This window comes from Coloeus monedula (assembly GCF_965178545.1).
Source record: "Coloeus monedula genome assembly, chromosome: 16".
Classification (NCBI taxonomy): Eukaryota; Metazoa; Chordata; class Aves; order Passeriformes; family Corvidae; genus Coloeus; species Coloeus monedula.
The window spans coordinates 5191722-5204571 of record NC_138796.1 but is presented as its reverse complement, the minus strand read 5'-3'; the positions used below and the strand labels follow the sequence as shown (position 1 = coordinate 5204571).

At 44.9% G+C, this 12850-nt stretch overlaps 1 protein-coding gene across 1 annotated transcript in view; it reads left to right on the top strand.

The window, feature by feature from the left end:
• TTYH3 (tweety family member 3) overlaps positions 1 to 12850 on the top strand; it is a 74283-nt gene that overhangs the window by 46508 nt on the left and 14925 nt on the right. Inside the window, exons 6-11 of the mRNA XM_082292335.1 lie at positions 2220 to 2292; positions 2636 to 2711; positions 9082 to 9137; positions 10432 to 10524; positions 10644 to 10736; positions 11439 to 11575. Of these exons, the coding sequence (XP_082148461.1) occupies positions 2220 to 2292; positions 2636 to 2711; positions 9082 to 9137; positions 10432 to 10524; positions 10644 to 10736; positions 11439 to 11575 (528 nt within the window). The remainder of the gene's footprint in view (positions 1 to 2219; positions 2293 to 2635; positions 2712 to 9081; positions 9138 to 10431; positions 10525 to 10643; positions 10737 to 11438; positions 11576 to 12850) is intronic.

Genomic DNA, 12850 nt, shown 5'->3' with positions numbered 1-12850 from the left:
CTCCAGTTGTTGGGAGATAGTAATGTGAACATCCTTCCTTAAAATTACAGGCTTTAAAAATCTCCCCTTAATTCTCTACAGCTGGGAAGGCATTTGTTAATTGATGATAAGCATTGCATGTGTCTACACAACCTGGTAGCATTGCCTTCCATGTCACTATCTGCTCTTGTTACCTGGGGCTGTCACACCTGAGGGAACATTAAACTGAGAACAAGCAATGGTTTGCACAGTTATGAGAAGGAGTCTTGTTGCCATGGTACTGCAATGTTAATGCATGTCTGTTTCTCAAAAGCACCGAAAATGCCCCATTACAGGAAAAAACTCTTCCTCTCCCTGTCTTGTAGCTTGACATATTTGGCAAAGATACTGGTATCATAAGCATAGTGACAGTTTGATAACTGACATGGCCAAGGGTTTATCCTGGTTCGTGGTGATGCCATTAATAATTGGAATGTGTATTCAGATTTATTATTTACCAGATGATTTCATACCTGGCAGGTTATACAGACAAAAGTCCAAGTGTATGCACAGATGGCAAACCCAGGGTTTAAATTAGAATCTCATTCTCTGTTAGCCAGAAGTTCATATTAAGGCATTCCCTAAAGGGAGCACATGGCATAAAGAAACAAGTGTATCACAGCCAGGCAAGATGGTGAAATGCCAGTTTTAGATCTTTTAGCCAAGCAATCAGTTACTGACCCAGTCATCTTCAGTTAAAGTAAAACAACAAATGTGTCTTATTGATTAACATGCTCAGCTGGAGGCACCAAGCTGTGTTGTCCTTATGTCATAAACCCACAGAACCTTGCTGATCCATGGCTGATAATTTTTGCATCCATTTGGAAAAGGCATAATAAAGTCTTAAGAGTCTCATTTCAGAGTGCAGTGCATATGTCAGTCTGGTGAAAGTCCCTTACTTCTGCAAGATGAGGCATAGATCCATTCACAGAATAGGGGTTATTTAGAATTAAAAAAAGTTGGTAAACTGAGAGATAGGTTTTCTGGTTTTTTTTTTTAGTGGAGACCCATAGGTTTATTTTTTTAAAACTCTAGTATTCAGTGAGACAAATGTAGCAGAAAAAAGATCTGTCCCTTCCTCACAGAGATGCTTGTACTAGATTTGAATAAAAAATGTCTTGGTTATGAACAGGTTTTTGTATTGTTCAGGGTGTGGGTGGGAAGGGATCTACTTATGTTTCAAAGCCTGAGGGAAAAAGCATCCCTAAGAGAGCAAGCCAGTGTCTCTTTACTTTGAAGATAGAAACAGATAAAATGAAACTGCTTATTAGTCTGCAGCCCTGTACCTGAGGGAGTTGAGGAGCACTATAGCCTAAATATCTCTACCACTCATACTGACAGCAAGGGCAAAAAGCTAATGTGCTGGTTGGGAAGTGTAAAAGCCTTTTCCATGAGTGTCTGCACCTGAGTGTCACTGAGGCCACTGCTCTGTCATCCCTCTGCCTTGTGTCTGCTTGACAGCAGACACATCCCACTATTTCTGTCAGTAATGAGGTCCAGCTGTCAGAACAGAGTTTTAAATCTGTGTGGAGATGGCCTCTGTGGCAGTGGTAGGCACCTGAACTGTGGTTCCAAGCTGTTTGCCTGCAGGTGACTGTCTCTCTCCTGGAGCTATGTGGGATGCTTAGGAGCTTTTTGGGTGCACCAGCTTGGAACCAAGGTGTCCTAACAGGGGCTGTGTTCCCTCCCACCATCTGTAGCTGTGTTGTGCTTACATCCAACAACCTCATGTATTGTAGACACAGGAGAGATTTCTCCAATTTTGGATCAGTATGGTTTTGTGGTTTTTTTTTTTTTTTATTTAGCATATTTTTCTTTGGGTATCTTTGGACCTGGAAAATGAAGCCCAGAATGGAAACAGTGAAAGTGATGGGACTGCAGTCAACCTCCTGCCAATCTGCTTCCCCTACAGCCACCTCTGTGTCTTTGTGCCTTTGGTTTCTCTGTTAGAAGCAGGATAATACTTTGCTTCCCTACTTCTCCCTTCCCCTGTAGCTCCAGGGCTACCAACAGCTGGACATGAACTTCTCTGGTTGCTGCTGTCCATGACATGTAAAATAGGATAGTTTATCTGAGGATACAGTCAGTGGTTAATAATTTTTTGGGTTTAGTAGTTGCTTTGGACTCCAAATAATACATCTTGTGAAAGGAACTGCTTGAAATCAGAGCTGCTACATCTGCCATCTGTCTGTCTCCCACAGGGTGTGCTTGCTTGGGGTGTTTGCCCTGATTGTCAGCTGGGGATCCCTGGGCCTGGAGCTGGCTGTCGCTGTGGTAAGTGGCTCACATCCAAATCCCATTCACCCTTTGCTGCAGGTTTAGCAGACACCAGATTAATGTTATGCTGTGCCTGTTTAATAGCATATTCTGCTCTAAGTAACTGTCCTAATAATTTCCATCTAGGAAAAGTACATTTGCTGCTCCTTCTCCATGGTGGGGTGCAGTAGCTCGTACTCCAGCACTGCTGTGGTTGTGTAAAGCATCGCTGGTGGGGATGGTGATGAGAGACTTCAGCATCTGAAACACCCCTAGAATAGAAGGTTCCCTGAGCTTAACCTGGCTCAACTGCTCTGATACTGGTGTGCTTTGATACTCCTTTTGTCTTCCATCTATCCAGGGCTCCAGTGACTTCTGTATCAACCCTGATGCTTATGTCTCCAAAGTGGTTGAAGAGAATGCAGTGCTCAGTGCTGGTAAGTGCTGGGACTGGCTTTGGCACAGGGTTCTGCAGCTCCAGCTGTCACACAGGAGCATGGCAGTGACTGAAAATTTCAGGCTGTGTTCGAAACAGAGGAGCTGGCGTACAGTGGGAAACAAAATGTGTGGAGCTCTGGAAAAACAGCATTCTGGTCAAAAGTGTACATTTATGCATCAGAACCACCTTCAGAACCTTTCTCCTGCCTTGACCCTTGGGTGGAAATAACTGATAAGATGGAATAACAGAAGTCCCTGGATTATTTTGCTTTAAATGTAGCACTCTTGGGTCATGTTTTCTTCTCTAAGTGACAGAACCATGGCAGTAGCAGTGTGCTGTTTGAGTTGTCATTTTTAAAACTTGCTCTTGGGTCTGTATTCCTCAATCTAGAATACTTATTTTTATATCTGTTGTCAATAGTTTATATATAATTTTTTTTCTCTTAATGGTGGCTATAAATAGCCTCTTTGAAGGGTAAGTGAATGGAAACTGCTGCAAAGAAGTATGAATTTCCCTTTCCATTATAAATGCAGTATTTTGACTGCTTTGTGTGTCCTGTTCCACTTAAAGCATGTGCCTGCATCACAGTGGCATCCAGCTGAAGCACTGATATATTTGGGGTTTGTTGCTCCTAATTTAGACTGAAGTGGTTGGTGAGATGAGGGGTGCCTCCAGTTTGAACTTCACTGGGGCAAAGATGGCATTCACAGCCATGGCTTAACAAAAAGGTGATTGGGTGTCTGCCAGCAGAGATACAATAAGTGCTGAAAAGGAAAAGTATTTTTAGGACTGAGTTTGCTGCTTAGTTACCAAAGTTAACTTTTTTTTCCTGCCTTCTCTCCCCCGATAGTTCCTTTGTGTAGTTCTGTGTATGGTAAAACACAAATAGGCAATGACGCTGATTTGTAAAAGGAATGACTTGTGTTTTTTCTGGTTCTTATTTGGTGGAACCAGAGAACTTTTGCTGTGTGTGCAGAAGGTCTGTGCTTAGCCAAATGCTGTCTCTCAGTGTGCAACTGGCAGGAAATTAGGTATGTAGCTATGGCTGAGGATGCAGGGATTGGAAACAGTAAGAAACATTTATGTCTGGAGACAGAATGTAGTGTAAAAGAATACATACAGATTGATATTGAAACCCTACATCTTATTTTTGGAATGCCTTATTTACTGATTTCCTGGGAAGGAGATGATAGAGCAGGCAGTGCTCTTTGCAACAAAGAAATGTAGTGAGGGAAGAGAATGAGTGTTTAGCATAAGATGAAAAACCTCTCTTGGCTGTGAAGGTGACAAAGATGTGGCTTCAGGTGCCAAGCTGGTTTCCTGGTTGTTCAAGGAAACAAGTGGGTCAGTGAGGCTGAGGGGAAATACCTGATGCTAATGCCAGCTGTGTGCTGTGATAAATTGTTAACCCAGATTAGCTCTGGAGCATGTTTGGTAACAATTAGATTGACCCTGGGAAGCCAAAGAAAGGCCCCTTTGTGCTACTTCTCCATTTCAGTTGTCCTTGTCTGCTGGACTCCTGTGGTTTTCCATTGATCAGTATCATTCATTTGGAGACTAACAGGGAGTGCAGGGCTGACATTCCATCCCTCCTCCCACATTCCCCGGCAGGGACAGTTGGCTCCCCCAGGGGAAAACAGGCTCTGCTCCTGCAGCACCACCATCTAACAGTTGTTAGAGCTCCATAAATAAGTGATTGGGTCTAAGGGAAACGTGGAGGAAGAGCAGGTGCTGCCACTGGCCTGGGTCAGGAGAGTGACCCCTCCATGGGCTCTGAGTGTGTCAGCTCCTGCTGCCAGGAGCATTGGTGAGCACCTTTTCCTTTCTCCAGAAGGAAATCTGTCCAGCTTCTGAGCCTGCCATTGCACTAGGCAGCTGCTTGGGAGATGATTGAATCTTCTGTCTTCCCATGTGGGTTTTCACTTCTGTGTCATAGTTTATGATCAGGAAGTTATGGAAATAGCTCTTGGTCCCCAGTGTTGAGATCTTCCTGTGCATCTGAGCAGGAAGAAAAATGATGACATGAGGACTGCAGTGTGGCAATTACACTTTAATCCAAATAAAACCTGTTTAAAAGTCTGGAATAAGTGTTAGTATCCCTTGGCTGCAAATTGTAGCAGCTGCTTTGTGATCGGCTGAGCCATATGTACAAGGAGAGTGATGAGCTCCAGGAGACAGGGACAGTCAGCATCGGTGCTGTCCTCTCAGAGGAAGAGGCCCTGTTTGAAAGCCCCTGGTTCCAGTGCTTTATACTCTCTGCTTTCCTGTCTCTGCTCCTTGGATGATGTTCTCTAACATTACCAGCAGTGTAGACACACTAAAAGAGAGTGTGAGTGGCTGGAGGGGTTCAGGTAGATCATGGAAGAAGACTGCATGGGGAGTTGTCACAGATGTAGGAATCATGTTTGCTGTGGGAATCACTTCAGCTGAAGTTGGGCTGAGTCTTGCTGAGGTATCTGCTTCTGGCCAGTGCTGAGGTCTGGCCTGCTGGGCTGGGTGCTGCCGTTTAATTTTAAGTATATGAAAAGCAATGAGTAATCCTAAGAAGTTTGGTAGTGCTGGGTCAATTTTTCTCTTTAACCACTATTTTTAGCTGTTGTTATTACATACAGTGTATTGTAAGATTCTCTATGCTCTGACATTCTGACTGGGACTGAGCCATCGGTATTTGCAATATTTTTTTGCTGGTGGCAGTTGTAGTTTTCACAGAAAAATAACTGAGTTGAATACTCGGCAACTAGTATGTTAATATTCCTGTTTATGTATTAATTGCTGTTTTCAAATCTAAATGGAATTAATGGAGCTGAGAATAATCTGATTAAGTGCATTATTACTGTCATGTTTTTAGCCAGAGAGATGTTCTTGTTTTGCAGCTAAATATGTGCTGCAGTAAAAAAATGATGGGGGGAGAAAAGGGAGGCAAAGAACTTTAATGCAGGTTTCCTGGAGAAGGAAATACTTAAATAATTTTGCAGAAGAGGCTGATGTATGTGCCTAACTCATCCTGTATTCATTAATTGAGATAAAGCCAATGGAGTTGAACAGTGGCTGTATAATCAGCTCCTGCTGCTAGTAAAAAGACTTGGTGCAGCCAAGATGTTTATTTTCCAAGCAGGAGGCCATCTTCTAGGCCCATTCTTTTTCACTGATATTATGTTATTATCAGATGACTTGTTGCATAAAATTAAATAAAAAGGCACAATCTGTCTAAACAACAGGAAGATCTTCCTCCAGATTCTCTTACCAGAAATCTGCATGGGGAACAGCCACTCTCTTCATCTGAGGGAGCTGTAAACCTCGGGGAATGGATAATGGAGCCTTTTAGCTCCAGTCCAGCCGAGCTGGTCAGGCTGGATGCTGAGGCTTGGCTGCTGAGATATGAGCAGGGAGGGTTCTTGTCATGCCCAGCCTCCTAATTGGCCCCCCATTGATGCAATCTCATCTTGGAAGTCCAGAGCTGAATCAGCCAAAGCACTGACACCATCACCGCCTCTGTTTCCTCTCTAGAAGTAAGGTCAGAACAAAACCTCAGGTGGGGCATTGGTGTCTGCACAGTTATTACCTGAGCTCAGAGTACACTGCAGGAAAGAGTTTGTCCAAAGAAGTTCTCTTGAGAATCCTGCTGAGCTGATGTTGGCACTGAGAAGCTGTTTTCCTGCCTGGTTTTGTTGGACTCCTGATTAGCAGAAAGCTTTGAGTGGAGGGCAGATGGGACAGCTACAAGCTCTTTGCTTTCACCAATACAAGAGTAGGATGTATCAGAGAAATTAAATGTTCTGCAGATACCTTCCTTTGCTGTCAGACTGGTGCCTTAGGGAAACAAAACTTCTGGTGAGGAACACATTACCTGGGCAAGAAACTCCAGCCAAAACAGCTGCCTTCCTTTGACACCACAGGTGCTTTCTCTGATGATTGAACCCACAGAGACAGCCTCATCTGGGTGTGTAGGTAAAATGAGCACTGCTAAGAGAGCACTCAATTAGGGATGAAGAAGAGCTGGGAAAAGCTGTTCTAGGTGTGAGGATTTTCTTTGGAACTAGGATCTTTTTTTCTGATTCCTCTCTACAGACCTTCTCACTGCCTTTTGGCAGGTGCATAATGCCATTTTTGCATTTTGGCTGGGCTTTGAAGTGAGTAGTAAGTCTCCATGGTTGCAGAAGCAGTAAGTAGTTCTAGCAGCTGAAGCTGTCTTTAGTAGGAAGCTCTACTTTCCTTTCTAGGAAAAACAGACTTTGCAAAAATAAAGCATTTCTGGTAGTTCCCTTCCTTGCCTTCTGCTCCCACAATGCCTGTGCACCAGGAGTGAGTCAGGAGGACTGCTGCTAGCAACAGCAGGCATGGGCAGCTGCAGATGTGACCCCACCTAACCCTTCTGCTATGAACTAGATTGCCCAAAGGCCAGCTTCAAAACTCAGATCAACCTTTAGGAATTTTCCTTGAGAGGAAAATGCATCAGAAAGATAATTATAGAAAGAAATCGCCTGGAGCTGTTAGCAGAGTGCAAGTGATGGATTAGTGTAGCTGTTTTCTGGTCAGAAATATGAGACTTGGTGATGTACAGGATAACCTTCACCAGGTTTAAAACAGGTGAAGAGTGTTTCCTCTTTTCCTGATGGCATGGAGGCAGGGGGCACAGTCCTCTTCATTTCCAGGCTTTGCAGTACAGCATCCCCTTAAGGCAGCTTCAGTGCCTGTTGTAGCCACAGATTTAAGGCACCACAGCTTGGGCTCAGTGCAGGGGAGAGCTGCTCCTGATGGCTGTGCCTTTTTGGGAAGCGTGTTTTATGTAGAGTGTCACACTTGTCAGCAGCAAAGCCAGTGCTACCACAGTGGTTCCTTGTTGATCCTGCCTTCCAGGGTGAAGCAAGGCAAGCACTTATTTCACTGTACTGCTTTTTGCTTCACTTGTAACCAGCAATCTTTATCCTGGGCTTACAAGCTGCGAACTATGATATCAGGAACTCTCATCTCCAATCTGCCCACCAGGGACAATCTAGAAGGCCCTCAAGAAACATTTCTAGAGCTCTGCATTAGCAGTATGTCATGCTTATTGCACTTACAAAGGAGATGTAAACTTGATACCACTGTGGGAGCTTAAGAGAAACCTTTAGTGGTTTGTTGGTTTAAAATAAATAGGTGACAAGATCAGAGCTCCTCTGGGTCACCGTGTGTGGTGCTGTGCTCTTGTCTCAGTGCAGGTGTGTTTTAATCCTTTTTCACACAGCCATTGTGTGTGATTTATGAGCCAGGGAGGAGCAGCCCTTTCCTTGGCTCAGCAGTTGTGGACAGTCACTTCTGTGGTCTGCCCAAAGTGAGGCACAAGGCAGTTCTTGCTGCCCTCCTGTCTGCCCAGAATTTGCTAATTGCTGTTTAGAGGCTTGGCTGGGGAGATGTAAGTCGTCCCAGAGAAAGAGTCGGTGGGAGGGAGATGGAGCAGCTGGCAGGAGCTGCCCCAGAGTAGGCTAATGAATTATAAATAACAGCTGTCAGGTTGCATTGGCAGCACACAGGGGCTGACAGGCTGTGTTGTAGCACTTGGTCTCCAGCATGCTGCCTTGCCGAAAGGTGCATTCAATATTTATGGGAAGTATGGCAGAGTCAGGATACAGGCAGGTCTGCTTCCTCCACAGCTCCGCTTGCTTCTGCTTGTGCCTTTTACTGATTTCTGAACTGGGACTCAGCAGAATAGCTGTGCAGCCTGGAATATGCATTACTGAAAGTCACAGAGAGAAGATTGAAAAGAATGGAGAAAAGGTGCTGGTGGAGGGGGAATGCAGAGGGTTTGTGTGTTTTAGGGCTTTTGTAGTCTTTACCACACCAACGTCACCCTTGATTTTGCTGAGCTGGCATGCTCCTATTCATCTGAAGAGGAACTGTAAATGTTTGAGGTATAATCTAAAGGTATTTGGATGATCAAGTCTTTCAGAGCTCCCTTCCTTGATAACATTATTGAGGATGGCAGGGGAAAGCCTGGTATTTGTAATCTGTGTGTGCTGGCAGTTGATGTAGTATTGTAGGGGGCTCATGAGGGCACCAGGCTGGTTTCACACACATCTGAATGAAGAGGAACACAGCTGTGTCTTCAAGCCTGGAAACAAATGATGCTGTTAGCAGAACACAGTAACAGACTTATCTGGAAGTTTATGAGTGTCTTCAGTGTACTGTAGTTGGATTTGTCCTAGACTGATGTCTTGTCTTAGGTTTATGTGGTGGGTAGTGCCAACTTCTGAATAAAACTTTTTCTGTGTTCCATCTGACTTTAAGTGGAGCCAGACGCGTTGCCTATCACTGGTTTAGAAACAATACAAAAATACTGCAAAGCTGGAACGACGTATCTGGCCTGACTTTCTTCTCTTGTGTCTTCCCAGAGACTCTCCGCTATTACATGACCTGTAGTGCTGGATACCCCAACCCTTTCCAGCAGGTGAGTGTAAGCACCCTACCTCCTTCCACCCCTGGGTCTCCTCATCCTGCAGGGTGTAGGTTAAGGGCTCTTGGTGCCAGCAAGCAGCCAGTTACAGGGTGTTTGCTCTAGGGAGCGCTCTGGCTGCTGGTAAAGCTTTGGCAGCTGCTTCCCAGCTCTGCAGGAAGTGGCACTGTGATTGAGTGAGGAGTTTTTTCCAACTTTATCACTACCTGCACAGCTTCAGGTCCAGGATGCCCCCTTAGAAGGGCCTGTGTGTAAGGTGGTGAGAGCCATGGCTTTGTTTCTGGTACCTCTGTTTAGAAAGCACTTGTCTAAGAGCAGCAATGTGGAGACAGCACCACAACTAATGCCAGGTTGGAAAACTGTGTAGTTCCTGCTTTGAATCTCTTCTTGAAGGTTCTTTTGGGTTAAACAGTGGTGACACTCCACTCCCAAAATGCAGCCACTTCTGTGGGTGAAGGAGTGTTTTTCACAGATGCCTCTTACAAACCTTTGAACATCCAAGGGATTTATCCTGAAGTATAAATGTGAGTCATTATTCTCTTGTGTGGGGGCAGAAGAGCAGCACCTGGGCCCATTCCAAACTTTGTCGTATGCATCAGAGGCCAGAATGGGCCCACACCACCCACCATCTGGCAGACACCAGCTGCTTCACCATTTATATTTAGGATTCTTTTTAAACCTTGTCTTCCTCTGTTTTAAAGGGTGGGGTAAGAACACTTCAGGCTGTGGTTTGATGCACCTCTGCCATCTGTTGCATTTCTGGTTGCTCCATGTACTCCCTGACATGCTATTGCATGTGAAATTCTCTTGCTGCTTTAAAGGGATGTGAAGGCTGCACCCTAATACAAACAACTTCTACTGTTAACATTATGTCTTTCTCATCCATCTGATTTAGTAAAAAAATCCAGCTGTGTTCTGTGGTGAGAACTTGAATGCTTTGTGTCTTTTCTTTCTCCTTCCCTTCTGTCCTAGAGCCAGCCCCAGCTGTGTGTACATTTTTTGTGTATGTATTTTGTTCTTTGTTTGTGGGTTTGTGTTTTTAGGGTTTTTTTTCCCTTTTGGTTCTTCCCTTCTCCTCTTCTCTCTGTCTGTACTTCTTCCAGTTTGGTAAAAGTCAAACTTAACCCTGTTGCAGCTGCACTCATGTCAGTTGGGACATCTTGAACTTGTACGATTCATACAGATGATGCTTCAATATTTGGGAAATAGGATTTCAGTCTTTTCCCAGGAGATCTGTTGGTCTGTGTGGCCTGAACTGCTGAAACATTGCATGTTTTGTGTTGAGCAGAAGCTGTCAGGAAGTCACAAGGCTCTGGTAGAAATGCAGGATGATGTGTCGGAACTCATGAAGTCAGCGAGCAGAGAGCACCCCACCTCCAAGGTAACTCTCCTCAAGTTTGCTCTCCCTTTTCTTTGTGGCTCCCCTCAGCCTTGTACAGAACCCAGGATTAGCTCCTGCTAAGCATTCCCTTGCAGTAATCACTAGCTTGTTGCTTGCAGGAGTATCTTACTCGGATCCAGGAGGTTTTGAATTCAACAGAGATCAACTTGCAGCAGCTGACAGCTTTAGTGGACTGTCGGAGTCTGCATTTGGTGAGTTCTTGGTAACTGGGCTTGAGCTAAGAAAGAACAAAGGGGGTGCAGAGCCTGTATTAGTTTGGAGTTCCAAATCTCTGGTGTGCCAGAAGAGTGCACAACAGCTTTTTACTGATTGATTCCAGCAGAAAGGGGAATGAGAATTTGGATGAAGTTAGCTTTCAGTTTAAAGATCAACACAGAAAACTAGGTAACATGCCTTCATACATCTACAAGCTGCAGCCATAGAGGCCTTCAGGTTTGGGGTTTTTTGTGTATAGCAAATAACTTGTTGCCTTTCCCATGGAGTGCAGTGCCACTGCCTCTCTAAAGGCAGAGACACAGACAGTTCATGCTTCTGTTCTTGGGCATGGGACATTGTGAGGCAGCTGAGAGACTTAATGAAAAATATCATATCTTCAGCTGGATGGATAAGTTTGCCTTGGCTGTTTATTTTTGTTCCTCTTAAAGTCTGATTGTGGGCAGTTGAAAATATTTCTGTGTCTAAATCCAAGCTGGTTTTTTGTGAGGGGAAACAAGGGTTAGATCATTTATGAAAAATACTTGAGTCCCTGAAATTACAATAGAAATATGCTCTAGAAAAGGGAGTGCGATGTCTCTGAGTTGTTTCAGAGGGTGTAGTCTGGAGAAGGGCTTTTGAGCTACAGCTCAATGTTAACTCTGCACTGATCAGGAAACTCTGCTCCTTTCTCTCTGCAGGATTACATCCAGGCTCTGACAGGCTTCTGCTATGATGGAGTGGAAGGCCTCATCTACCTGGTTCTCTTCTCCTTTGTCACAGCCCTCATGTTCAGTTCCATTGTCTGCAGCGTCCCACACACTTGGCAGCAAAAGAGGTACAGAGAGGGTTTAGATCCTGTAGCACTGTAGAGCTCTTTCCCAGTGAAGACTGGCTGGATTTGTGCCCATGAGCATATGGAGCTCATTCCCACATGATCCCAGGAGTGTGAGGGATGAGGCTTTATAAGCACAGGTCTAACAGGAAAAAAAAATTGTTGTGTTTTGCTCTGGCTGTGGTTAATACTAACATCTGAACCTTATTGCACTGGAATATTCTGTGTGCAGAGTATTCAGCACACTGTAGGACTGTGAGTCAAGTCAGCTGAATGATTATAGCTCTAACATAGAGGTAATGCTTGAACTTTTGCTCTCTCTAAAATTCTTATTCTCTTATGTTGCTTTTTGAGGCATTTTTTTACTATGGGGAAGAGAATTGGAATAAGGAGCAGTTTACACTTGCCTTTTTAGCTTTGCTCATGCTGAGGTGACTACTTTGCATAGATGATTGAAGGCAGGAACTGTCTTGTCAATAGCATGAGCCGGTGAGAGACTTGCAAATTGGAACTGGTGTTGATGATGATAACCAGATTGATCAGTAAGTCTTTAGCAAACCTTCTTTTCACTGGCTGGCTGCTGCACCACATGCAGCTGTTAAAATGGCATCGAGTTTTCTGCTCTTGCAGAAGAGCAATAGACTGCAGCGAAATCTCTTCTGTGGTCCTGATTTTTGTGGTAAAATAGAACGCCCTGAACAACAGCAGGAAGCCAGAGCTGTCCCAGTGTGCAGTGCCCACAGAGAAGTGGCCTTGGGAAGTGTCAGAATAGCCCTTGAGAAAATGGCTGGTTCCTCACCTCTTCCACAGGCAGCTGCAGAGACCTTACCACGAAGAGCACAGCAGTCTGCCTGCTGGAAGGAGAAAGGTTTACCCAGTGGCGTGTCTTGTGCTGCCCTCCCTGTGGGCTGCTGCCTGCCCTGCCAACCCCAGCAGGCTCAGGCTGCTGCTGTGAACTGAAGGGTTCCCTCTTGCATTCCCTGGAGGGCCATCTCTCCCCCAGCCTCCCTCTGGGAAGTGGAGGATGTCGTACTTTATTGCCTGTAAGAGACTGTGCAGGCTGCAATTCCCCGATCTTCAGTGCCACCATGTGGTGCAGAAGCTGCAGGTGACGTTTGGGAGGTTCTAGTGGTGTCCATGCTGTGTAGAACCTTCACTAGCTTTGTCAAGCACAGATTAAATATGTTTCAGACCTTGGTGCTCCACCCCCTAATTAGGGAGATGAAGTAGCAGTGTGTATTATATAGGAGGGGCAAGAGAATACTATGGGGAGACAGA